The 27,357-nt window shown below is 39.5% G+C and overlaps 1 protein-coding gene and 1 pseudogene across 2 annotated transcripts in view; both read left to right on the top strand.

The window, feature by feature from the left end:
- ME1 (malic enzyme 1) overlaps positions 1-27,357 on the top strand; it is a 209,083-nt gene that overhangs the window by 77,376 nt on the left and 104,350 nt on the right. For both annotated transcript variants that reach the window (XM_043889744.1, XM_043889745.1), the window contains exons 4-5: positions 11,957-12,032; positions 15,030-15,191. In XM_043889744.1, coding sequence (XP_043745679.1) covers positions 11,957-12,032; positions 15,030-15,191 — 238 coding nt within the window. The remainder of the gene's footprint in view (positions 1-11,956; positions 12,033-15,029; positions 15,192-27,357) is intronic.
- LOC122685182 lies at positions 15,837-17,458 on the top strand (annotated as a pseudogene).

Below are 27,357 nucleotides of genomic sequence, written 5' to 3'. Positions count from 1 at the left end.
AATAGAGTTTTAAATATTGTCTACAGTAAGCAAAATGAATTCACAAGATTATCATTGCAGAGCAAAATCAAATAGTTACGCAATGAAAAATGTCATGCATGTTAGCAGTGATAGGATATTATATATAAAACAAACACCTCAAAACTCTTACTTTTGGAAGTGGATGACCAGATGAAATTGGAAATATACCTTTCTCGTCTAACCTCAATTAAAAAGTTTTTTACTTTAATCATAAATTGGTGTTCAATCGGAAGGCCCCTGACTTTCCTCTGGGTCCTTCCTAACCTATAGACTCCATCTCATCCTAGTTTTATTTCTAAGTTAAACCAGAATGAAGCCCAAGGTGATTAAACCACCTTATTTACCTGATGTGATCTTATGATAATCTGTGATTCTTCCTCAGACGTAGTGGTTCTGAAGCTATCAGTTGCTTCTCTCATTATTTCTTAAGCCTTTTGCCATCATTAAAACCTATTGCCCCCAGGTTAACGCTAAGAATTCACATGCAGATCTGTTAGCAGCAAGTACTCCAAGTCCTAGAACTGGGCATTGGCTCTGGTACTGTACTTTTCCAGGGACTTTCCCCATAATTTGTGGTTCCTTTTGTCTGTTCCTTGGCCTTGTCATTTTCAGAAGACCCCCAAAATTATATACATCGACCACACAGCACCTGCGTGTTCTCTCGCCCAGATTTTTTGCTATAATGTTTTTCCCAACATTGGGTTGGCTAGTGCCAAATCATGTCTAAACTAATTTTCCCTTTTCTCCTGACTTACATGCTATAGCTCCTTGCTTCCTTCTTCTTTTTTTTTTTCCTATGAGCCATGCAGAATTCCTGACTTCAAGAGTTTATAATCTAATAGGACAAACATATAGGAAAGTGAAAAATTATATGACAATATGATAAAGTGTTATGTTACAGAAAAGCAGCAAGGGCCTGTGGGATTAGAGACATTCCAGCTCAGCCCGAATGTTGGTCAGGAAATATTTCCAAGAGGAGGTAACACTTGCATGGTCTGTGATAAGCAATTAGGAGCTGGCCTAGTGGGGAAGAGGAGCTGGGGGCATTGGAGGGAGGCCTAAATGAATCCTTTAAAGATGATCCAGAGTTGGAAACGAGATCGTCCTCAAGCTGAGCTAGTTGAGCAGATGCCAAGAGGAAAGGATGGGACCAAAAATGGGAGATAAAGCTAACAGATCAGATATTCTGCAGACGTCTGCTGAAGCAAATTGAACCTTGAAAATGAGTCCAAGGATGGGAACAAAGCAGGGTCCCGAGACCTTCACCAGGCGTGAGAGTGAGAAAGAGAACTGCTGCTAGCCTGAAGAGTGCCAGCACTTAAGGGCTAAATAAGCCCTTAGGAGATGGTGAAAGAGACTAGGAAGTGGTCCGGGAGTGACAGCGTGAGGACAAACTGGGCTTGAGGACAGAGATCCTGGGGCCTTATTCACTGACGCATAGTGAATAATGGGAGGAGGTTTCTAGGTGGAGAGCTTAGAGCTGAAAGTCTCTATTTTGTCTTCCGAGTGAAAAATGATGTGTGAGTCTGATGAGCGTGTAGAGGGATGGGGATAGGGATGTAGCTCTTGTGGTCAGTCTCAGAGTAATCAATAGAAGGTCCTCACAGGCGTCATGCTGAATTATGAGGACCTGGCTGACGATGGGGAGGCCGTGAGGTTTTAGTGGATCTAACACGCTTGGTTGAGCTCCTGTCTCAAACAGCACTCTGCGGCAGGGCTTGAGGGAAAGAGGAGGCAGATGGATTGATTTAGATTTGGTGGTTTTCTGCAAGGGTGTGATGGAAAGAGCAGAAAGGCTAGGGAGTTAAGAATGGTTGGCAGAACAGATAAAATCTAGCTGAATAAAGAAGGACTTTCAATCAGCACAGACTGCTAATTTAGAGGAAAAAAATAAAAGTAGGGACCAAAAGACAAAAGATATTAATGAGGTCAAAGGGTAGTTATACCAGAAGAGGAGATATTTGAAGAAGTACGATATGGATTATTACATCCTCATATAACAGGCTGTACTGACATTTCAGATAGATTCAAAGAACCAGACCAGGCTTCCCTGGTGGTTCAGTGGTGAAGAGTCTGCCTGCCAGTTCAGGAGACACAGGCTCGATCCCTGGTCTGGGAGGATTCCACATGCCGTGGAGCAGCTAGGCCCGTGTACCACAAGTACTGAACCTGTATTCTAGAGCCCAAGAACCACAACTATGAACTCATGTGCTGCAACGACTGAAGCCTGTGTGCCCTAGAGCCCAGATTCTGCAACAAGAGAAGCTGTCGTAGTGAGAAGCCCGCCCACTGCAAGTAGAGAGTAGCCTCAGTTTGCCGCAACTGGAGAAAAACCCACACGGCAACAAAGACCCAGTACAGCCAAAAATAAACAAATAAATAGTAAAATTTTTAAAATAACAATAAACTGGAAAAAAAAGAACTGGACCAAACCAAAAAAAAATTAAAATGCAGGAACATGATTGATGAGGAAAGACTTTGTATAATTAAATGTATGAAATCTGATGGAAAAATCAACTTGTTTTACTATAAATACACGAAAAACAATGACAAAAGTGAAAGATAAGAAATTAAGAAACTAATTTATGCAATTATGATAAGCAAAGGGATAAAAGGGCTTCCCTGGTGGCTCAGATGGTAAAGAATCTGCCTGCAACTTGGGAGAACTGGTTTCAGTCCCTGGGTCGGGAAGATCCCCTTGAGGAAGGCATGGCAACCCACTCCAGGATTCTTGCCTGGAGAATCCCATGGACAGGGGAGCCTGGTGGGCTACAGTCCATGGGGTCGCAAAGAGCTGGACACTACTGAAGCGACTGAGAACGCACACATGCACGCAAAGGAATAAAAACCCTTCATCGGTAAAGGTGGGATCTAGGTTGGTATTTTCCCGGCAGCTGTGGATAATTGTAGCTTCTTTTTGCATTTCCATCACCAGTTTTTCTGCTTCTCAACAATTAGAGCAGTAGTCAGGCTGCATCCTCTCTCTGCTTCATGCTCCTCCTGTCTCTGATTAAAAGGCCTGCGGGGCCCAGCAAAGGGTTTTGGAGCCTGGACGGAGTGGAGAGCAGCCTGGCTCAGGTGTGAGCCAAGCAGGTGGAAGGGAGGATCTGGTAGGAGAATGGTCCCGCACCGGGTGTCAGAGCCCCAGTGGGGCCATCTGTGGGGGAGGTCTGCCCACTTCAGAGACTGGAGCCTTGGCAAAGGAAATGGGGTGTGTATGCAGGGAGGATTGATTTCATACAAGAAGGCTGATCAAGTAAGGAAATGTATGAAGCATTATGGGAGTGCAGTTTCTTACTCTAGGAGAAGGTTGTCACAAATGGGAAAACCAAGGGGGAGAACACGAGGATGAATCCTGTGGTGGTGTTAGAATTGGAGGTATTAGTGTGAATTTATGGTTTGCAATGTATAGATAGATGAATGTATAGTTATAGAAATATATATGTGTGTGTATTCTGTATGCATGCATGCTTGCATGCTAGGTTGCTTTAGTCATGGCCGACTCTTTGTGATCCTATGGACTATAGCCCGCCATTCTTGTCCATGTGATTCTCCTAGCAAGAACACTGGAGTGGGTTGACATGCCCTCCTCCAGGTGATGTTCTCCAAGCAGGGATCGATCCTGTGTCTCTTACATCTCCTGCATTGGCAGACGGGTTCTTTACCTTTAGTGTCACCTGGGAAGGATGTAAGAAGTGTGTATGCACACACATATATTCTCTAATTCTCTCTGCTGAGTTGGCTTGGCAGCAGTGACACCCCAGTAACAAGGAGTACACTCAGCACTCAGATCTAAATGCTGCTCTCTGCCAGAAAAGGAATCAGAACTCCTTAGAAAAATTACTGATTCCAGGGCTGGGCCAGGATAAGCAAAAGATGAGCTTGGAACATCCTGTCCCACAAAATAAGGAAGTGCTCAAAGGATAATGGGGATGTGTCAAAAGGACATAGAAACCAGCTTGAAGAGGCTCCCACAGGCCAATTCTGGGACATTTTAAGCATTAAATAAATAATGTTTGCAACGGATTAGAACCTATTTAACGAAATGATAAACACAAGTCCACAGTGATATGAATAAATTAAAAATTGAATGGAGGAACAGGGTTTTTTCAGCTTTAAAGAATCTTCCCATAAGGTAATTGTTCATTACAAAGAGAAAAAAGGTCCCATTAATCAAATGATCAAAGTGAACATTATCAATAATGGGACAAAGCAGGAATGGCGCCACCTGAAAGGACGCAAGGAGAAGCAGCTAGAACCACTTCTGGGGTATTCTTGTACAAGATGAATAGTCTGAATGGGATCATGAGGAAACACCAGTCAAACCTACATCATAGAACAGTTTACAAAAACACTTGTAACTTCAAAAGCATTAAGGTCATGGGAAGTCAAGGAGAGACTGAGGAAATGTTTCAGACTGAAGAGGATCAAGGAACATGACAACCAAAATACAATGGACTCTTGTTATGAAGGAGGTATAGTGAAATGTGAATGATGTTTGAAGATTTCATGATAGCAGTGTATCAGTATTAATTTTCTGATTGTAATTATAATTATGTAGCAGAATATTTTGGAGAAGGAAATGGCAACTCCATTATTCTTGCCGAGAGAATCCTGTGGACAGAGGAGCCTGGTGGGCTCCTGTCCGTGGGGTCGCACAGAGTCGGATGCAACTGAAGCGACTTAGCATGTGTGCATGCATTGGAGAAGGACCTGGCAACCTACTGCAGTATTCTTGCCTGGAGAATCCCAGGGAAGGAGGAGCTTGGTGGGCTGCCGTCTATGGGGTTGCACAGAGTTGGACACGACTGAAGCGACTTAGCAGCAGCAGTAGCAGAATATTTTTGTTTGTAATGCACTGAATTATTTGGTAATGATGAGGGATCATGTTGGCTACTTAGCTTGCAAATACTTCAGGAAAAAAACAATTTTTTGTCATATATTTAGAAGACTTCTTTTAAGCATTTTCTGAAGGAGAGACTAATATTAATCCATGCATTTTAAAAAACAACAAAATTGAAGTATATTTGGTTTACAGTATTGTGTTAATTTCTGCTTTACAACAAAGTGATTCAGTTATGAACACGTATTCTTTTTCATATTCTTTTCCATTATGATTTATCACAGAATACTGGCTATAGTTTCCTGTGCTATACAGTAGGACCTTGTTGTTTATCCAGTCTGTATATAATAGTTTGTACCTGCTAATCCCAAACTCCCAATCTTCCCCTCCCCCAATCCTTCCCTCTTGACAACCACAAGTCTGTTCTCTATGTCTGTGAGTCTGGTTCTGTTTTGTAGATATGTTCATTTGTGTCATATTTTAGGTTCCACATGTAAGTGATATCATATAGTACTTGTTTTTCTCTTTCTGACTTAATTTTGTCTAGTATGATAATCTCTAGGTCCATCCATTGGATGGTGCAAATGACATTATTTCATTCTTTTTTAAGGCTGAGTAATATTTCATTGTGTGTGTGTGTATTGTGTGTGTATGCTCCGTTGTGTCTGACTTTTTGCAACCCCTTGGACTATAGCCCACCAGGCTCCTCTGTCGATGGGATTTTCCAGGCAAGAATATGGGAGTGGATTGCCATTTTCTCCTCCAGGGCATCTTCCCAATCCAGGGATTGAACACATGTCTTTTGTGTCTCCTGCACTGGCAGATTTTTCCCACTGCATTACCTGGGAAGTCTGTGTGTGTGTGTGTGTGTGTGTGTGTGTGTGTGTGTGTGTGTGTGTGTGTGTGTGTGTGTGTGTATTCATCTGTCAGTGGACATTTAGGTTGTTTCTATATCTTGGCTATTGTGACTCGTGCTGTTGATGTTGTATCTTTTCAAATTATAGTTTTGTTTTGATGTATGCCCGGGAGTTGAATTGCTGGACCGTGTGATATTTTTATTTTTAGCTTTCTGAGGAACCGCTAGACTGTTTTCCATAGGGACTGCACCCATTTATATTTCCATCGACAGTATAGGAGGGTTCCCTTTTCTCCACACCCTCTCCCACATTTGTTACTTGTAGACGTTATAATGATGGCCATTCTGACCTGTGTGAGTTGGTATCTCATTGTAGTTTTAATTTGCATTTCTCTAATAATTAATGATGATGAGCGTCTTTTCATGTGCCTATATTTTCTTGTTCCAACCTTTCTTAACATTGTCCTCCCGTGACTTCCTATGGCTTCAGAAACACTAGTTGTCTTAGATTTTTTTTGCAAGGACTCTTGTTAGTCATCCTAATCTTCTAGAAGAGGTATAATTTGTAATATTTCCTCCTTGACCTTCTCTTCTTTCTCTTTTATTCCTTTCAACTCCAGGCATATGATTATTAACTCTGCATCTTTATCCTAGGTCTCTCCTGATAAGAAACTTCATTTTACCTGAATTAGCTGGTAAAGAATCTGCTTGCAACGCAGGAGACCCTGGTTCAATTCCTGGGTCAGGAAGATCCCCTGGAGAAGGGATAGGCTACCCACTCCAGTATAATGGGGCTTCCCTGGTGACTCAGATGATAAAGAATCTGCCTGCAATGTGGGAGACCTGGGTTCAGTCCTTGGCTTGGGAAGATCCCCTGGAGAAAGGCTTGGCAACACCCTCCAGTATTCTTGCCTGGAGAATCCCCATGGACAGAGGAGCCTGACTGGCTACAGTTCATAGGGTTGGGAAAAGTCAGGCATGATTGAGCACGGCACAACACAGCTTTTGTGGGCACATTTGTTTTCTCATTAGCCCAGACCTGCTGGAGTAACTCAACTTTAAGTTAGCTACTGGGGCTCACTAATGCAAATTCAAATTTTGTGAAAAGAACAGGGTCTAAATTTCTTCGGCTTCTGTAGGAGAGCATTACTATTGAAAAGTGTAGAATGATTGCTTCCTCCTCTGGGTCAGGAGCAGTCATGAATTCATTTCCATAAGGAATATAAGTCTGGTTACCACAGAAAGTTGCATGTTAGAAATGAACTCTATTTTGATATGAAATTAATTTCATTAGAGATGTTATGTGAGACAACATGAAGTAAGAATCTTATCTAACAGATCTGTTTGAGAGTGGAATATATACAATATCAGAGGTTATGAGAAAAGTTTGAAGTGCGTATCTGAGAAAAAATGATCTGCATTTTTAAATTGTCTCAGTTCTAACATGAAATAGACACAATAGTATGAATATTTTAATTGGCATGGTTAATATGCTTTGAATCAAGATTAAGCATTTTAAACAAATTGATGAATTAAGAACTTGGACCAAGAATGTATGTTTATTGTAATCCCATTCATTAAAAAATATCATTGACAGATTATTTTCTTGTCTGAACTTTTCATTTTATGAATGTATATATTTATGTATGTTGAGATTAATGTTTCATTTCCAGTTTTTATACCAGGAAGCATGAGTCTTTGCTGACACACTTTTGGACATCTTATTAAATTTCTCATCAAGGAGACATTCCAGGAAGTTTTACAAATTATTCTATCAAAATGCTAGACTTTGGTGGGACATTACAGATTCTTCATTTTTTGAGCTTTCTCCAAAAGTAAGCACTTTTGCATAAATGAATCTGCTCAGTGCAAGAGATTACAAGTGTCCAGATGGCTCTTTCACTGAAGTTGCACTCACATGTTTGTACAATAAACTTGGGCATTTAACTGATGCAAATTTTAGTATGTTCATTTTCCCTCTCGTTTAAAACAAAGATGCTGTTTCCTGAGACCACTGTTACTTGGAAAACCTTGGCTATCTAACAAGTTCCCAAGAAACATTATTTAATGTACATTGCCAAGAACATTTTAGCTAATTCAACAGCATTGCCTTCTTTGTCCAAATATATTTCCTATAAATGGGACAGTTATTTATTGAGACCTTGTTGATTGCATATTTGGATATGACAGGGTTCCAAAAGAAATATATAATTTATAATGAGCTTATAATCATTCTGGAGAAGGAAAATAACTTCGTATGAAACAGCAAAAAGTAAATAGGAAAGGATGTAATTTAGTGCCAACTTGGTAAATTAATATTTTTGTTGAATCAGATGGTCATCAGTCATCTGCTTGTATTACTTACTATCATAATATAATTTTGGATTACTCAAGTCAGTATAAGTCTGGGTTTGCTTCATGTTTTCTGAACTTAAAAACTTTTTTTTTTTAATTTGGAAGGTTTGTTTTTTTCAGCGCTTTGACGTCACATATTGTTGGACACATACTATGTGCCAATATAGACATCGGGCTTATAAATAGGAGCAAAACAGAGTCTCTCTACTTAAGGAACTTGCTGCTTTGTGTGTATAAGTGTCCTGGATGGTGGGGGGAGGGGGTGTGTGTGGGCAGTGGCAGGGAGGAGACAGATAGCCAACATATAAGAAAATAGGTAAGGGAGCTTCAGAGACATAAAGGTATATGACAATGGTAAAAATACTCCAGTGGAGGTGCTTGGACTGCTGTTATCAGGAGTCCTGTCTGAGGAACTCCAGTTTGAGTTGGGGCCTGAGTGATGAGAGGGCTTAGGTACCTAGTTATATTTACAGTTTGGAGCCCCAGGGAGTGGTCTTGGTGGAAGACAGATATCTGAAAATCTTCACTGTGGATGCGACCCTGAAAGCCAGGTCAGTCACAGTTGGGATATTGAAGAGGGTGAGAGTTGAGAGCTGACCTTTGTCTCTATCAGATGTCTGTCAGCAGTGACTTTGGGAAGAGCTGTTTTGGGGGAGAAGTGAGGAGGAAAAGCCTAATAGTGAAAAGAGACTGGGAGGTAAGGATATGAAGGCAGTAAGAACATACACGTCTTTGTGGGGTTTTGCTCTGAAGGAGACAGAGTAGAAGGGTGGTGGCCTTAAACAGTTGTTCAGATTGTGTATTTGTTGTGTGTGCCTCTCTGCATTTGAGTCGGATTTAAGGATACTACAGCAAAACTTGTAAGTAAAGTTAATGTTGCCAAAATCTTGACACCCCCCCCGCCCCCCGCCGTCCACTGGTGCTGAATGAAAATGCCGAAACAGAGTTTGGAAGAAATAGAAAAATGGCTTTATCTTTTCTTGGCAAAGTGGAATGCACAGCAGACTAGCACCTCGAGGACTGTGCTCCCCATTCCTGGGAATAGAGAGAGGTTATATCCCAGGGCTTGTAGTCTGTGGATAGGTGATAAGGCTCAAAGCAATGAAGATCTTGTATTTTGTTTTTCCTTTTGCGAAGTTTCAAAGTGGCCACAGCTGAGATCATGCAGCTCAGCAACTGGGTCTAGTGTCCCTGAAGTTATCAGCCCGTGACCTTCTTTCTGAAATGCTATCAGAATGGTACAACAGAGTGAAGGGGGAGAAGAATGCCAGGTGCAGAGTGTAATCTATATGGAGTCAGAGAGTAATTATTAATAGCTTTGTGAAGGACAAGTCTAGCTACAAGTGTTTGTTAGTAGTAACAGCTAAAGAATAACCAAGATTGTTTAACTCTTGCAGGCCTGTTTGACTGGTATGTGCCAAAGACTGTTCACTCATTTATGTTTTTGCTGCAATATTAAGACATTTGCACATGTTTTACTTTAATTTTTAAAGTTCCTTGTTAAGCTTTCATAGGAATTGGGAGGCCATAGGAGAGCACTGTTAAAGACTGAGAGTTAAAACTGAGAGTGAAGAACAGAGTTACAAACAGCTGAGACCACAAAGCCAAGAGTCAAGTGAAGCTGAGCTCTGGGAGCAGGGTTTGCAGCAAAGGGTTTATTGCAGGAAGCCAAACAAAGGAGTGGGGGTAGGCTTGGTCTTTGAGTTGGGTGTTTTTAAAGGGGGAGAACAGAGGCTGGGGTCAGTCATCATCTTAGGTTTAACTACATTCCTTAATCATGGTTTCCAGTGTCAGGATGCTTCTGATTTGGATTCTCTGGCCAGGTGGTCTGTGGCTTGGGGGTCTGTTAGCTCTTCTTGCCTTAGAGAAACAATCCAAGGTTGTGTGTTCATAATGTTATCTATAATAGCAATGATGTTATCTTTAATACATCAACGATGATATCAACAACAGCAATTTTAGTGCCTTAAGGACGTTAACAACATTAATTTTAGCATCTGACTTGAATTGATTGAGGATTGAGGGGACAAGAAAGAATAAAGTTTTGGATAGAGGGATTAGTCTTAAACTCGGTTTGAGGGGGACTCAGTATCAGGGTTTCACAGGTAATTTTCACATGAAAGGCCTGCTCAGCATGTGTTTGTCACTTCAGCCCACTCCTATAGGTGGTCCCCTCTTCACACTGTAAATATGTAATAATGGAATATACAGTGAAATGCCTCTGTACATATGCTTCATGCTGGTTTTCAAAGTGCTTTTACATGTATTATCTTATTTAATGAAGACTGTAAATTAATCTATGGGAGAAATGATAATACTATTTAAACTATGTATAAAAACTGGGAATGTTAAAAATACTTAAGAATATGTGTTATAAGGATTAACCTGCCTTTATTGTAGATGTCAATATATTGTTTAATATGATAACTAATAATATTGCAAGTAATAACCTTACTTATAAGATTCCTGTCCCTTATTTGTTTAAGGAAATAATTTTGGTAAACATTACTGATAAAAATGGAAATACATTTAATGGCTTTGATAAAAATTATAGGTAAAAATGGAGATATAGTTCAGTTCAGTTCAGTTGCTCAGTCGTGTCTGGCTCTTTGCAACCCCTTGAATCGCAGCACGCCAGGCCTCCCTGTCCATCACCAACTCCTGGAGTCCACCCAAACCCATGTCCATCGAGTCGGTGATGCCATCCAACCATCTCATCTTCTGCCGTCCCCTTCTTCTACTGCCCTCAATCTTTCCCAGCATCAGGGTCTTTTCAAATGAGTCAGTTCTTCGCATCAGGTGGCCAAAGTATTGGAGTTTTAGCTTCAACATCAGTCCTTCTAATGAACACCCAGGACTGATCTCCTTTAGGATGGACTGGTTGGATCTCCTTGCAGTCCAAGGGACTCTCCAGAGTCTTCTCCAACACCACAGTTCAAAAGCATCAATTCTTTGGCACTCAGCTTTCTTTATAGCCCCAATGTTCACATCCATACATGACTACTGGAAAAACCATAGCCTTGACTAGATGGACCTTTGTTGGCAAAGTAATGTCTCTGCTTTTTAATATACTGTCTAGGTTGGTCATAACTTTCCATTCAAGGAGTAAGCGTCTTTTGATTTCATGACTGTAATCACCATCTGCAGTGATTTTGGAGCCCAGAAAAATAAAGTCAGCCACTGTTTCCACTGTTTCGTCATCTATTTGCCATGAACTGACGGGACCAGATGCCATGATCTTAGTTTTCTGAATGTTGAGCTTTAAGCCAACTTTTTCACTCTCCTCTTTCACTTTCATCAAAAGGCTCTTTAGTTCTTCTTCACTTTCTGCCATAAGGGTGGTGTCATCTGCATATCTGACGTTATTGATATTTCTCCCGGCAATCTTGATTCCAGCTTGTGCTTCTTCCAGCCCAGCGTTTCTCATGATGTACTCTGCATATAAGTTAAAGAAGCAGGGTGACAATATACAGCCTTGATGTACTCCTTTTCCTATTTGGAACTAGTCTGTTGTTCCATGTCCAGTTCTAACTGTTGCTTCCTGACCTGCATACAGGTTTCTCAAGAGGCAGGTCAGGTGGTCTGGTATTCCCATCTCTTTCAGAATTTTCCACAGTTTATTGTGATCCACAGAGTCAAAGGCTTTGGCATAGTCGTTAAAGCAGAAATAGATGTTTTTTTAGAACTCTCTTGCTTTTTTGATGATCCAGCAGATGTTGGCAATTTGATCTCTGGTTCCTCTGCCTTTTCTAAAACCAGCTTGAAGATATAAAACCAGCTTGGAGATATAGTAAATGGATTTAAAAATTAAAAAAAAATGTTCCTGATAGTTTGACAAGTCTGAAGTAAATTAAAATTACTCTTTTTTTCTTTCCTGTCAGAGGTCTCTTTATTAGTATCCATGACCGAGGACATATTTCTTCCGTTCTTAATGCATGGCCAGAAGATGTCATCAAGGTAAGTTAGTTACCACTTTTTTTCCACTGTGGCACATTTGTTCTTTTTCCTGTCCCATAACATACTGACCCTTTTCACAATACTAGGTAGTGGTAGCATTCTCTAGCTTTTCAATTTATATCCCATTGATTTTTGCATAGTGGATTAATTTTATCCTGATACCATCTAGATTCTAAGTTTTCCCTTTATTTCTGCCAAATTTTTTAGTATTTCTTTATTTATTGTAAGTGATGATAAGTGTTGAAAAATGTTGACGTAGTACCTGAATTTCTTTAAGCAAACTCTTATTTCTTCTGTAATTGATCATCTACTTAGAAGAATCAATGTGGGCAAAAAAACATCTGTTAATTCATTTTCTTTGTCATGGTAACCTCAAGTATCTCATGGGACTTCCTCTGGGAGAGAGGAAGCTAATGAAAACAGAATAACAGTTGTATCTGACATTTGGTAGCTTTCTGAGTGAGACACTTTATCTAGATTAACTCAGGTATTTAGTATCATGGTAATTCCATGAGGAAAGGAAGGCCCAGGTGGATTACACAGTAGTATGTGGTGGTTGTGGGAACTGAATGCTGGTGTCTCAAGTTGCCTCCTCCAAAACAGCGTAACATAATGACCCTTTGTAATGAGACGTGGAAAATTTGACAGAGATCAGCTTTATGAAATATGCAAATATAATTTTCACCCTCCTCTCCCATGTATTTACTTTTAAGGCAGTTCTTTAAGAGCTGCATAATATAGGTGAATAGAAAACTAAATGAAAAGGTCTCAAAAAATTTTGTATATATTCTGCACTATTGTGTGGTAGAAAAAGTAAACACTCAGGTCTTGGTTCTTTGACATTAACCAGGTAAATCACCTGAGGCAAATTATTTCAGTTTTCTGATCTTCAGAGGGATAGAAGAGGGACAGAAAATAAGAGGGATAGACTGAATATACTCAAAATTCCCCTTTACTTCTAAAATGCTATGATTCTGTTCATTAGTCCTTATGATAATAATAGTATTAATGCCTACAGTTTTTTTGAGAATTTGTAATGTATCAGGTACTGTGGTAAGTTCTTGTATATCATGATTTCATTGTATTGAATCATCAGTTCAGTTCAGTCTCTCAGTCGTGTCCGACTCTTTGCAACCCCATGGACTGCAGCACTCCAGGCCTCCCTGTCCATCACCAACTCCTGGAGTTTACTCAAACTCATGTCCACTGAGTCGGTGATGCCATCCAACCATCTCATCCTCTGTCGTCCCCTTCTCCTCCCGCCTTCAGTCTTTCCCAACATCAGGATCTTTTCAAATGAGTCAGTTCTTCACATCAGGTGGCCAAAGTATTGGAGTTTTAGCTTCGACATCAGTCCTTCTAATGAACACCCAGGACTGATCTCCTTTAGGATGGACTGGTTGGATCTCCTTGCAGTCCAAGGGACTCTCCAGAGTCTTCTCCAACACCACAGTTCAAAAGCATCAATTCTTCAGTGCGTAGCTTTCTTTACAGTCCAGCTCTCCCATCCATACATGACTACTGGAAAAACCACAGCCTTGACTAGACGGACCTTTGTTGGCAAAGTAATGTCTCTGCTTTTTAATATGCTATCTAGGTTGGTCATAACTTTGCTTCCAAGGAGTAAGTGTCTTAATTTCCTGGCCTTCCATCACCAGTCACATCCACAACTGGGTGTTGTTTTTGCTTTGGCTCCGTCTCTTCATTCTTTCTGAAATTATTTCTCCACTGATCTCCAGTAGCATATTGGGCACCTACCGACCTGAAGAGTTCATCTTTCAGTGTCCTATGTTTTTGCCTTTTCATCCTGTTCATGGGGTTCTCAAGTAAGAATACTGCAGTGGTTTGCCATTCCCTTCCTCAGTGTTGGGTCATAGATCTACTCAAGTGACTCCTCTTGTTGATCGTTTTCTATGTGCCACGTGCTGTGCTAGGTGTTGGTGTACGGTGGTGAGCAAAACACAGCTGCTTCCTAATGTCATGCATCTGCTCTGAAAAGTACCTTTTTTAATTCCCATTTTTATACATAGGAAACAGAAGCTTTAACTCATCAGTTTATCCAAAGTCAAATCACTGACATTTTATTCTAGGCTCAATGGATATGACAGGTGTAGTAGTTTGTAGCAAATCTAATAAATTTTGTCTCACAAAATTGGTTTTGCTTAAATTCATATAATGGCCGTGAATTACAGAATAAAGATGATAGATCCATTAATTTCGATAAAGACAACAAATTACTTAGGATTAAAATCTCCACGTGATTAAAATGCATGCTTTTTAGATATAAAAACAAACTGAAATTAGAAATAAACTATAATAAACTTAGATTAGAAATAAACTAAAAAAAAAAAAAACCAATGTCTAGTAATACTCTACTGTTAAGAATAGCAATAGACCATTAAGAAGAGCAATAGACCGTTCTTGGTAGAATAGTATCCAGTGTAATAAGAGTTAAAGAGGATGAATCAGCATTGTTGTGAAATTAGGAGGATACATAAACTAAAGATCAGAGCATTGGGGACTCCTCAGCAATTATGTGCTATTAAATCATGGGCTCTCCTCTAATGGTATTCAAAATGGATGTGAATAGTTTGCAAGCTGTCGTAAGTTTCACTTTATTTCCCAGTTTGAGCTTTTTATTTACCTGTACTCTGCCCATGTACTCCTCCTGATTGAAGACTGAGTTCTTTGAGTTCTTTGAATCTTTAGGGGCATACCTTGTCTTTTTATTTTTAAACAATCAAATTGATCATATGTATATATTTTACAAATACATTTAAAATACATGTTTTCAATTTATTCTCCCCACTCTTCTACACTTAATGATTATAGAAAATCGTTTCCATCATTTTTGATCATATAAAATCATGTCCATCATTTATGTTTTCTGACAGCTTAGTATTTCGTTGCATAAATATTTAACTTCAGAAATAGAGAGTAGGAACTGTGCCCCAGGATTTGCAAACATCTATTAATATATTTTTCTTTTTATTTGAGGCTATTGTGGTGACTGATGGAGAACGTATTCTTGGCTTGGGAGACCTTGGCTGTAATGGAATGGGCATCCCCGTGGGTAAACTGGCTCTGTATACAGCTTGTGGAGGGATGAACCCACAACAATGTTTGCCTGTCATGCTGGACGTGGGAACGGAAAATGAGGTAAACACCTTAAGTCTGTAACAGCTACACACCTTAAAAAGTAGTACCATTCCTGCATTTTGAATTACTTTAGAAACCTCATAAAATTCATCTTTTTCATTTTGATTCCTTCTCTCTCCTCAAACGCATCCTTCAACTCTTATAAGAAAAATTACTCATTCTCTTTTCCTTTCCTTTTCTTCTTTTCTATAATGTGAATAATCTTTTATCAGCTTCTTTAGTGTTTTATTATCCTTTAGTAAGCACTCACCCCATTATTCTGTAGAGTATATGATTTACTTTAGGGTATCATAGTTACTTTCTAAAAATTATTATTTTTATACTAGGCAGAAATTTATTAAGTATAGTCAGTGTGATATCTTGAAGTCTGCAGTAGATTATTTGGAGTTTAGCATTTCTCTTTACTGCAGTGATAGAATCTTAAAACTATATATTAAGTAGTACATAATTTTGCTCATCTGTAATTGGTAATACTTGGGTTAGCTGTGGGTGATAGATGAGCTTCCCAGGTGGCGTTAGTGCTGAAGAACCCACCTGCCAGTGCAGGAGACATAAGAGACATGGGATCAGTCCCAGGGTCGGGAAGAGCCCCTGAACGAGGGCATGGCAACCCACTCCAGTATTCTTGCCTGGAGAATCCCATGGACAGAGGAGACTGGCGGGCTACGGTCCATGAGGTCACAAAGAGTCGGACACAACTGAGACAGCTGAGCACACACACATGGGTGATAGATGCTAGAAATTAAAGATAGAATTTTCTGAATTAGAGATGAAAAATAATGGTCAGTTAAGATAGATTTTTTAGGTCGCTGGGCCGGGGAAATGGCGGCTCCAGGAGAGAGCGGGGCTTTGGGTGGAGGAGGCAGCACGGAGGAAGCATTTATGACCATCTACAGTGAGGTGAAACAAAGAGAAGAGAGATTCAGTTCTAACATCCAAAAATCAGATTGAAAGATTGACTCGTCCTGGTTCCTCCTACTTCAATTTGAACCCGTTTGAGGTTCTTCAGATAGATACTGAAGTGACAGATGAAGAAATAAAAAAGAGGTTTTGGCAGTTATCCATACTGGTGCATTCTGACAAAAATCAAGATGATGCTGACAGAGCACAAAAGGCTTTTGAAGCTGTGGACAAAGCTTACAAGTTGCTACTGGATCAGGAACAAAAGAAGAGGGCCCTGGATGTAATTCAGGCAGGAAAAGAATACATGGAGCACACTGTGAAAGAGCAAAAAAAGCAATTAAAGAAGGAAGGAAAGCCTACAAATGTGGAGGAGGATGACCCTGAGCTGTTCAAACAAGCAGTATACAAACAGACAATGAAACTCTTTGCTGAGCTGGAAACTAAAAGGAAAGAGAGAGAAGCCAAAGAGATGCATGAAGGGAAGCGACAACGGGAGGAAGAGATTGAAGCTCAAGAAAAAGCCAAACGAGAAAGGGAGTGGCGGAAAAATTTTGAGGAAAGTCGAGATGGTCACGTGGACAGCTGGCGAAACTTCCAAGCCAATACAAAAGGAAAGAAAGAGAAGAAAAACCCGACCTTCCTGAGACCACCAAAAGTAAAAATGGAGCACCGTGAGTGACCGCCAAGGGTCATGGCCCAGAACCTTCCCCGACTGTCTCCCTCCTGCTCATTCTTTCCTCCCATTTTCACCCCACATAGAGTAGTATTTGCTTTTTAGTCCATTTTGTTTTCAATACAATTTAATACCTATCAGAGTAATTCTTTTGTACATTGAAATGAGGGGCTCGGTTTAAAAAGAAACCGCCCCCTACCCTCACCCCCCAGACCAACTGGGACTGGAAGGTGCTGCCTTCTCTTCCCACAGCCTGTAACTTCATGTTTTGTACCTCACCGAAGTGTGATGGTTAGAAACGTCATGTGTAGTTTGTGGAAATCATCCAGTTAAACACACTGCTGACTCTGGTGTTGCTGTGACTTCAGAGACAAGCCTGGGCCACCTTAGAAAGCCCTTTCGCTTCGGTTGCTTGCTTCTGGGTGTGGCGTCCTTCGAAGCCCCAGATCAGCTGGGAAGGCTGCCGACACCCAGAGCTGTCACTGGACGCCCCAACATCCCTGGAGTTAGGCATGTGCTTTCCCATCTGACTGGCCAACCTGCGTGGCATGAGGCTCCAAGCTACCCAACCTGTTCACTTTCCAAAGAGCTAGCTGTGCTCCATCCCATACTGTGGTCTCCTCGCCTGTCTGCATTTGTTAGTGGTAATATTCTGTATGTGTAATAAATTTTTATACCCTAAAAAAAAAAACCAGACTTTTAAAAAGTTGCATGCAAATATCAAACCTAGGCCAGAATGTCATCATCAAATGAGATCTTTATCGTGTTAAGGTGTGTTCTCTCTGTACCCACTGTGTTCAGGTTTTATCATTAATGGATGTTCAATTTTGTTAAAAGGCTTTTTGACATCTGTCAAGATGATTATATGATTTTTTTTATTGTTTAATTGGTTAATGTGGTATCTCACATTGATATGTTACATCACATTAATTTGCTGATATTGAGCCATAGTTGCATTCTTGGGATAAATCCCACTTGATTATGGTGTTTGATTCTTTTGATGTATTATTGAATTTGTTTTGCTAATATTTAGTTGAGGATTTTTGTTTCTATGTTCATCAGTGACATTAGCTATTAGTTTTCTTTTTTGTATGGTACATCCTTGTCTTATTTTTTATATCAAGGTGATAGTGGCCTTTAGAATAAGCTTGGAAGGATTCCTTTCTCTTCTAGTTTTTGGAAGTTTGAGATGGATAGGTGTTAACTCTTCTCTAAATGTCTTATAGAGTTTTCCTGTGAAGCCTCATGGTTCTGTACTTTCATTTGTTGAGATTTATTATTATAATTATCACTGATTCAATTTCATTTCTTATAATAAGTCATTCATATTTTGTATTTTTTTCTGATTCAGTTTTTGGGAGATGTAAATTTCTTAGATTTTATTCATTTCTAATAGGTTGTCCATTTCATTGCCATATGATTGTTCATAGTAATCTTTTATGATCCTTTGTGTTTATGTGGTGTCTCTTTTTTAACTTTTCATCTTTTATTTCTGCTTTTATGTATTGATCCTTTGTGTTTATGTGGTCTCTTTTTTAACTTTTCCTCTTTTATTTCTGCTCTTATGTATTTGGGCCCTTTCTCTGTTTTCCTTGATAAGTCTGACTAAAGGTTTATTAATTTTGTTTATCTTTACAAGGGACCAGCTCTTAGTTTCATTGGTGTTTTCTGTTTTTTTAGTCTCTATTTCATTTGTTTTTGCTCTTATCTTTATGATTTTTTCCTTCTTTGGGTTTTGTTTTGTCTTCATTTTGTAGTTCTTGAGGTGTAAGATTAGACGGTTTTAGATTTTTCTTGTTTCCTGTGGTAGACATATATTACTATCAACTTTCCTCCTAGAAGTGCTTTTGCTGAGTACCTTAGGGGTTTTGTTTTTATTTTTGTTTTAATTGAGGTATAGTTGATTTACTACATATTATGTAAGTTTCAAATGTACAGCATAGTAATTCAGTTTCACAATCTTTAAAGGTTATATTCCATTTATAGTTCTTATTATATAAAATATTGGCTGTATTCCCTGTGATATACAATATATCCTTGTAACCTATTTATTTTATGCATAGTAGGTTTGACCTCTTAATCTCCTATCCCTCTATTGTCCTTTACACCATTTCTTTCCCGTACTGATAATCACTAGTTTTGTTCTCTGTACCTGTGTCTGTTTCTTTTACGTTATGTTCACTAGTTTATTTTGAGATTCCACATATAAATGATATCTTACAGTATTTGTCTTTCTCTGTCAAACTTATTTGACTTTCACTTTAGCATAATACCCTGCAAGTCCATCCATGTTGTTATAAAAAGCAAAAGTTCATTCTTTTTTATGGCTGAGTAATATTCCATTGTGTGTGTGTGTGTGTGTGTGTGTGTGTGCGCGTGCGCGTGCGCGCGCACACACACGCACTCAACGCCACATCTTCTTTATCCATTCATCTCTTGCGGATACTTAGGTAGCTTCCAAACCTTGGCAATCATAAATAATGCTATGAACATTGAGGTTCATGTGTCTTTTCAGCTAAGTGTTTTCATTTTCTTTGGGGATATAACCAGAGTGTAATTGTGTGGCCATTAGGTAGTTTTGTTTTTAGTCTTTTGAGAAACCTTCATACTATTTTCCATAGGGGCTACACCGATTTACTTTCCCGCCAGTGGTGTATGAGGGTTCCCTTTTCTGCACATCCTGCCAACATTTGTAGTTTGTGGTCTTTTTGATGATAGTCATTCTGAGAGGTGTGAGGTGATTTCCCATTGTGGCTTTAATTTGCATTTCTCTGATGATTAGTGAGGTTAAATATCTTTTCATGTGTCTGTTGGCCATCTGTATGTCTTCTTTGGAAAAATGTCTATTCAGTTCTGTCCATTTTTTAATCAGGTGATTTGTTTTTTAATGTAAACTGCCTCTATATTTTGAATATTAACCCCTTATTGGTATCATTTGCAAATGTTTTCTCCCATTCAGCAGGTCACCTTTTTGCTTTGTTGATGCTTTTCTTTCCTGAGCAAAAGCTGAGTTTAATTAGATCTGATTTGTTTATCTTTGCTTTTGTTTCTTTTGCTTTTGGAGACAGACTCAAAAGCATGGTTATGATTTATGTCAGAGTGTCCCAGCTATGTTTTCTTCTGGGAGTTTTATAGCTTCTGGTCTTAACATTTAGGTCTTGAATCCATTTTGATTTTATTTTTGTGTATGATGTTAGAGAATGTTCTAATGTCATTCTTTTACATGTAGCTGTTCAGTTTTCCCAGCACTTATTGAATAGATTGTCTTTTTTTCCATTTCATATGCTTGCCTCCTTTGTCATAGATTGACCATAAGTATGTGGGGTTTATTTCTGAGCTCTCTGTTCTATTCAGCTGATCTGTGCATCTGTTTTTGTGCCAGTGTCATGCTGTTTCGATTATTATAGTTTTTAATATGGTCTCTAGTCAGGGGTCCTGATTCCACCATCTCTGTTCTTCCTCCAGATTGTTCTGGCTGTTGGAGTTCTTTTGTGTTTCCATAGAAAACTTTAAATTATTTGTTCTAGGTCTGTGAAAAATGTCCATGGTGTTTTGATAGGGATCGCACTGAATCTATTCAGTGCCCTGGGTAGAATGGTCATTTTAACAACATTAATTTTTCTAATCCATGAACATGTTATATATTTCCATAAGTTTATGTCATCTTCAATTTCTTTCATCAGGGTCTTGCAGCTTTCTGTCTTTTACCTCCTTAGATAGGTTTATTCATAGGTGTTTTATCATTTTTGATGTGATGGTAAATGGGATTGTTTCCTTAATTTCTTTTCCCCATCTTTTGTTGTTAGTATATAAGAATCCAAGAGATTTCTGTGTGTGAATTTTGTATCCTGCAACTTTACTGAATTCTTCGGTGAGCTCTAGGAGTTTTCTGATAGCACGTTTAGAATTTGCTATGTATGTGCTAAGTTGTTCAGTGGGTCCAACTTTTGTGACCCCATGGACTGTAGCCCGCCAGGCTCCTCTGTCCATGGTATTCTTCAGGTTAGAATACTGGAGTGGGTTACCATTCTTTTCTCCAGGGCCTCTTCCCAACCCAAGGATCGAACTTGTTCCTCTTACGTCTCCTGCATTGGCAGTCAGGTTTGTTACCACTAGTGCCACCTAGGAAGTCCCATTGCTATGCATATTATCATTTAATCTACAAGCAGTGACAGTTTTATTTTCTTTCCAATTTGAATTCCTTTTATTTCTTGTAGAATTGCCATGGCTAGGACTTTCAAAACTATGTTGAATAAAAGTGGTGAGAGTGGATATCCTTGTCTTGTTCCTGGTCTTAGAGGGAATGTTTTCTGCTTTTCACCATTGAGAATGATGTTGGCTATGAGTTTGTCACATATGGCCTTTATTATATTGAGGTAAGCTCCCTGTATGGCCACTTTCTGGAGAATTTTATCGTAAATGAGTATTCAATTCTGTCAAAAGCTTTTTATGCATCTGTTGACGTTATTATATGGTTTTTATTCTGCAGTTTGGTAATGTGGTATATCATACTGATTAATTTGCAGAAATTGAAGAATCTTTGCATTCCTGGGATAAATCCCATTTGATTATGGTGTATGATCCTTCTAATGTATTGTTGGATTCAGATTGCTAGTATTTTGTTGAGGAGTTTCGCGTCTGTGTTCATCAGTGATATTGGCCTGTAATTACTTTTTTTTGTAATAGCTTTGTCTGATTTCGGTGTCAAACTGAAGCTGGCCTTGTAGGAGTTTGGCAGTGTTCCTTCCTCTGCAGTTTTTTGGTATAGTTTGTAGAGAAAAGGTATAAATCTTTTCTGAATGTATGGTAGAATTTACTTTTGAAGCCATCTGTTGGGAATTTTTAAAATTACTCATTCAATTTCATTACTGGTATTAGGTCTGTTCACATTTTCTGTTTCTCCCAAATTCAGCCTTGGGATAGTGTACAATTCTAGAAATTTATTCATTTCTTCTTAGTTGTCCATTTTATTTGTTTATTGTAGTCTCCTATGATCTTTTGCATTTCTGTGGTGTCTGTCGTAACTTCTTTTTCATTTCTGACCTTATTGACTTGGACCTTCTGGATTTTTTTTCTTGATGATTCTGGCTAATTATCAATTTTGTTTACCTTTTCAGAGACCCAGCTCTAAATTTCATAGATCTTTTTTTAAAGTTTCTATATTTTATTTATTTCTGCTCTGACCTATATGATTTCTTTCCTTCTACTAACTTTGGGATGCTTTGTCCTTTTTCTAGCTCCTTTGGGTATAAGGTTAGGTTGTTTGAGAGTTGTCTTAGTTCCTGAGGGAAGCTTGTATCAGTATAAACGTCCATCTAAGAACTGCTTTTGCTGCATCCCATAGATTTTGGATCATTTTGTTTTTATTTTCATTTATCTCCAGGCATTTTTTGATGTCTTCTTTGATTTCTTCAATGATCCATTAGTTGTTGAGTAGCATATATTTTAGCCTCCACGTGTTTGCTTTTTTTGCATTTTTTCTTGTAGTTGATTTCTGGTCTCATAGCATTGTGGTTAGAAAATATGCTTGATATGATTTCAGTTTTCTTAAATTTACTGTGGCTTGTTTTGTGGTCTAACTTGTGATCTGTCCTGAGAATGTTCCATGTGCACTTGAAAAGAAATGTGCATTATGCTGGTTTTGGATGGAATGTTTCATAAATCTATTAAGTACATCTGGTCTAATGTGTTGTTTAAGGGCGATGTCTCCTTATTGCTTTTCTGTGTAGATGATCTGTCTGTTGATGTAAGTGGGATGTTAAAGTGCCTTACTATTATTACTGTTGCTTTCTCCCTTTATGTTATTAATACTTGTTTTATGTATTTAAGTACCACATGTTGTTGCAGTTGCTAAGTCATATTCAACTCTTTGCAACCTCATGGACTGCAGCATGCCAGGCTTCCCTGTCCTTCACTATCTCCTAGAGTTTGTTCAAATTCATGTACTTGAGTCAGTGATGCTATCTAACCATCCCACCCACTGCCATCCCCTTCTTCTTTTGCCTTTGATCTTTCCTAGCATCAGGATCTTTTCCAATGAGTTGGCTCTTTGCATCAGGTGGCCGAAGTTGTTGTTAGAGCTTTGCCGGGGTCCAGCCTCAGCAGGATCCAGGGGGTACCCTCGGGATGAATGGCATCGGCAAGAGAAGACCCGTGAGACCAGCCTTGATAGGGTCAAGTCTGTGAGGGAGAGAGAGAGAAAGACAGAGAGAGAGAGAGTGACCACACGGGGGGTGCAGCCGAGTCAGGCAGGGTCTGGCAATGCTTCATTTTTTACCCTAAGTTAGTACATCTAACTAGGGTAGCTTTTATACCCTAAGTTAGTACATCTCTAAGGGGAAGATAGTTTAACATTACATCAGCTTGTTCTTCACGAAACCAGAGTGTTTCTGCATACTTCTTTGTTTATGAGGGTCTTGTACATTATCTTCTGGCCTTGGGGCCTGTTAACATTTTATGCAAGTCAGGTGAATGTAAACCTATTTTCCGTTTCTATGGTGACCTTAACTGAAAGGTAGCAGTCTCATAGGGCAACAGTACAGAGTAGAAGTATAACCTTGTTAACATAAAAATTAATCCTTCTGCAGAAGTTGTCAGTTGCGTTTATCTAAGAAGCTTACCCCACACTGACTCTGCGACTTTGGTGAGGCAGCCCCTGCCTAGCACTCCTGGCTAACAGTTGACAACCGTCTCATGGTACCACACTAGGGCTAAGCTCTTATTTTTCTAGATCTATAACTATATTAACAATGGTTTCCACTGCACAACCTTAGCACATTAAGAGTAAAAACACAGCAAGCAAATGTTAACCCAATAATCACCTTTAGAATAATTTTTCTTATGTTTTCTAATAGGACTCCTTCACCCCTCAAAAAGGCTCTATGTCTATTAGGGCTTTTATATAATCAGGTTCTTTATGCTATTTTATGATTAGGATATTATAAGCAATCCTGCATATTAGTACCAAGGGCATAAACGCATTTGCTAAGCAAACTAAAATACCAGCAAAGGAGTTTAAATTAAAACACTCCTTTCACCCTGGATAATCTCATAAAATACCACCACCCAGGAAACTTACTGATTAAACTTCTAAATTGATTCTTATTTGGGAAGAGATCAGGGAATGCCTTCTGCCTGTGTCACAGAAATTAGGGAGTAGTCTATTGAAGCAAGCATCAGAAAGACAGATATCATCTTTAAAGTGAGCACCGGGGACAGCTTTCCAGAATCCCTGAAAACCTGATCCGCCTTGCCTGTCAGGTTTTCTCCCTCATGACCTTGTCATGGGTGGGATCTCGTGTGCCGGCTCCCAGCAGAGCTTCAACTTTAGCATCAGTCCTTCCAGTAAATATTCAAGATTGATTTCCTTTAGGATTGTCAGGTTTGATCTCCTTGCAGGTCCAGGGGACTCTCAAGATTCTTTAGCATCACAATCAGAAAGCATCAATTTTTTGGCACTCAGTCTCCTTTACGGTTCAACTCTCACTTCCGTACATGACTACTGGAAAAATCATAACTTTGACTATATGGACGTTTGTTGGCAAAGTGATGTCTCTGCTTTTTAATATGCTGTCTAGGTATGTCATAGCTTTTCTTCCAAGGAACAAATGTCTTTTAATTTCGTGGCTGCAGTCACTGTCTGCAGTGATTTTGGAGCCCAAGAAAAGAAAATCTTTCACTACTCCTACTTTTCTCCCTTCTATTTGCCAAGAAGTAATGGGACAGGATGCCATGATCTTAGGTTTTTAACGTTGTTTCAAGTCAGCTTTTACACACCCTTCTTTCACCCTCATTAAGAGACTTTTTATTTCCTCTTCACTTTCTGCCATTAGGGTGGTATCATCCATGTGTCTGTGGTTGTTGGTATTTCTCCCGGCCATCTTGATTCCACCTTGTGATTTCTCCAGTCCAGCATTTTGCATGATGTAGTCCGAATATAAGTTAAATAGGCAGGTGACAATATACAATCTTATTGTACTCCCTTCCCAATTTTGAGTCAGTCTCTTGTTCCATGTCTGGTTCTAACTGTTGCCTCTTGACCCTGATGCAGGTTTTTTAGAAAGCAGATAAGGCAGTCTGTTACTCCGATTTCTTTAAGAATTTTCCACAGTTTGTTGTGATCCACACAGTCAAAGGCTTTATTGTAGTCAGTGAAGCAGAAGGAGATGTTTTCTGGAATTCCTTTGCTTTCTCTATGATCCAACAGATGTTGACACTTTTATATCTGGTTATGTGGGAGATGTCCTAGGGCCCCCAGCAGCATTCTTCTCTCTGGTTACCAGAAGCTGTATGTTGTAAGGGTATGCCCTGTGTGGACTGGGTGCATCCTTCTGTTTTGACAGGGTCAGCACCTGTGGACATGCTGATAGTCAGGGCTGGTTCCTGCGCTGGTTGACCGTGAGGCTGTGCCTCGTGAGGTGGCTCTGGGCCTGCTGGGCCGGAGAGTAGGCTTCCTGTGCATTTGGCCGCGTGACACAGGGTTGCACTGGACTGCTGCCAGCCTGCTGGTGGCTGAGGCTGGGTCTCTGCGTTGCTGGCTGTGCAGCTGGGGAACTTGTGGCTAATGCTGGCCTGCTGGAGCGTGGGGCTTTGACCTTGGTGTTAATAAGCTAGCGGGAAGAGACCAAAATGGAGCTTTGCCAGAGCCAGTGTTAACATAGTAGAATGAGCTCTCCCGAGCGGCTGTTGGCAGCACTTCTTCCCCCGAGGGCAGTTCCAGTTGCTTCCTGCATATTTAGGTGGCTCTCTAAGATTAGCTAGTGTGTTGGACCCAGCCCCCCTTTCAAACTACTGTCTCTGGATAGGAAATTGGAGTGTGTGAGACGTTGGTTTTACTTTTTAAGGGCCAAGTCTGTTTCCTACTGCCCTCCAGCTCTCCCAAATAGAAGACCTACTGGTTTTCAAAGCCTGAGGACTCTTCTCAGTAAAGAACTGCTGGGGGCTCAGACCCCTTGCTCCTTGGGAAGAACCTCTGAATATGATATTCCTATTTTTGGTGGCTGACATGGGGTATGGGTCCTGACTGTCTTGTCTCTGCCCCTCATCTGTCTCATTGTGCTTCTTCCTGTCTTTTTCTTTGTAGAAAATCTTTTCTGTAAGACTTCAATTCTTTCTTATAGATATTCGTTCTGTAAAGAGTTGCCATTTTTGTGTGTCTGTGGGGTTGAGTTTAGGGTCTTTTTATTCCCCTATCTTGGACACATATTGACACTCTATTCTCTTTATCCTTGCACTACTACAACCTACTGAGAAGACAAAAAATTTACTTCACTAAAATATGGTTGAGTTGATGGGTTTTTTTTAAAATGTAGTTTTTATGTTGCCATTCTGTGTTCCACTTTCACATGTGGAAAACCATTTGTAGTTAAAATACCTGTAATAGCAGTTTTTGATCTCATCCCTTTGGTGGATCTCTGTTCAGTTTTATACTTTATAAAAAAAATGCAAAATTAATTGATCATTACATTTAGGTTTTTTTTTTTTTTTTCCAGAATAATCTAGAAAATTTCTTGAGGGTTAGATCCCTTTTTAATAAATTATTTCACAAATGTTTTCTTCTTTTATCATAAATACCTATATTGAGTAGTACTGAAAGTGGAAAAGGAATTAACAGCTGATTGATAAGACACTCCTCACTTTCTGACTTCTTAAATCTCTGCAGCTTACAACTCGAAGTTTACAGAACGAAGAGACTAGAACTGAGCTACAGAAGCACTTGACTAAAACATACTCTTATTTTTTAAGTTAATAATGCAAAGCATTTATTTAGGTAGGATGATTGTGTTTTCATCTTATCTCTAATCTGTTATTTCATAGTCCACGTTTAATTTACCTGTAAAGCAGTTGCTATATAAAGTTTATCTTTTACCTGAAGTAAATTGGTTTTGTCTTTTAAGAGAATGGGCTTCCCTTGTGGCTCAGCTGGTAAAGAATCTGCCTGCAATGCAGGAGACCTGCGTTCAATCCCTGGGTTGGGAAGATCTCCTGGAAAAGGGAAAGACTACCCACTCCAGTATTCTGGCTTGGAGAATTCCATGGACTGTATAGTCCATGGGGTTGCAAAGTCAGACATGACTGAGCGACTTTCACTTCACTTTATGAGGATCCCATACTTTCTTTTTTTCCCTGTTGTTGCCAAATCTTTTTATAGCGGCTTCCCTGGTGGATCAGATGGTAAAGAATCCGCCTGCAGTGCGGGGGACCTGGGTTCAATCCCTGGGTTGGGAAGATCCCCTGGAGAAGGGAAGGGTGTCCACTCCAGTATGCTGGCCTAGAGAATTCCGTGGACAGAGGCGCCTGGCAGGCTACAAGTCCATGAGTTCACAAAGAGTCAGACACAACTGAGTGACTTAAAAATATATATATGTGTGTGTGTGTGTGTGTGTGTACATATATATATATATATATATATGTACATATAAAAGTTTATCTTTTACCTGAAGTAAATTGTTTTTGTCTTTTAGGAGGAACCATACTTTATTTTTTTCCTTGTTGTTGACAAATCTTTTCATGAAAGTTATGTTTATCATTTGTCTTTTAAGTAAGTGCCCAATATCAAAGTTTGATATCTTACTAAAAATGTGAGTAAAT

The sequence above is a fragment of the Cervus elaphus genome, chromosome 28, assembly GCF_910594005.1.
Source record: "Cervus elaphus chromosome 28, mCerEla1.1, whole genome shotgun sequence".
Classification (NCBI taxonomy): Eukaryota; Metazoa; Chordata; class Mammalia; order Artiodactyla; family Cervidae; genus Cervus; species Cervus elaphus.
Note: the sequence above shows the minus strand (reverse complement) of the source record. Positions and strands in the feature narration are given on the sequence as shown.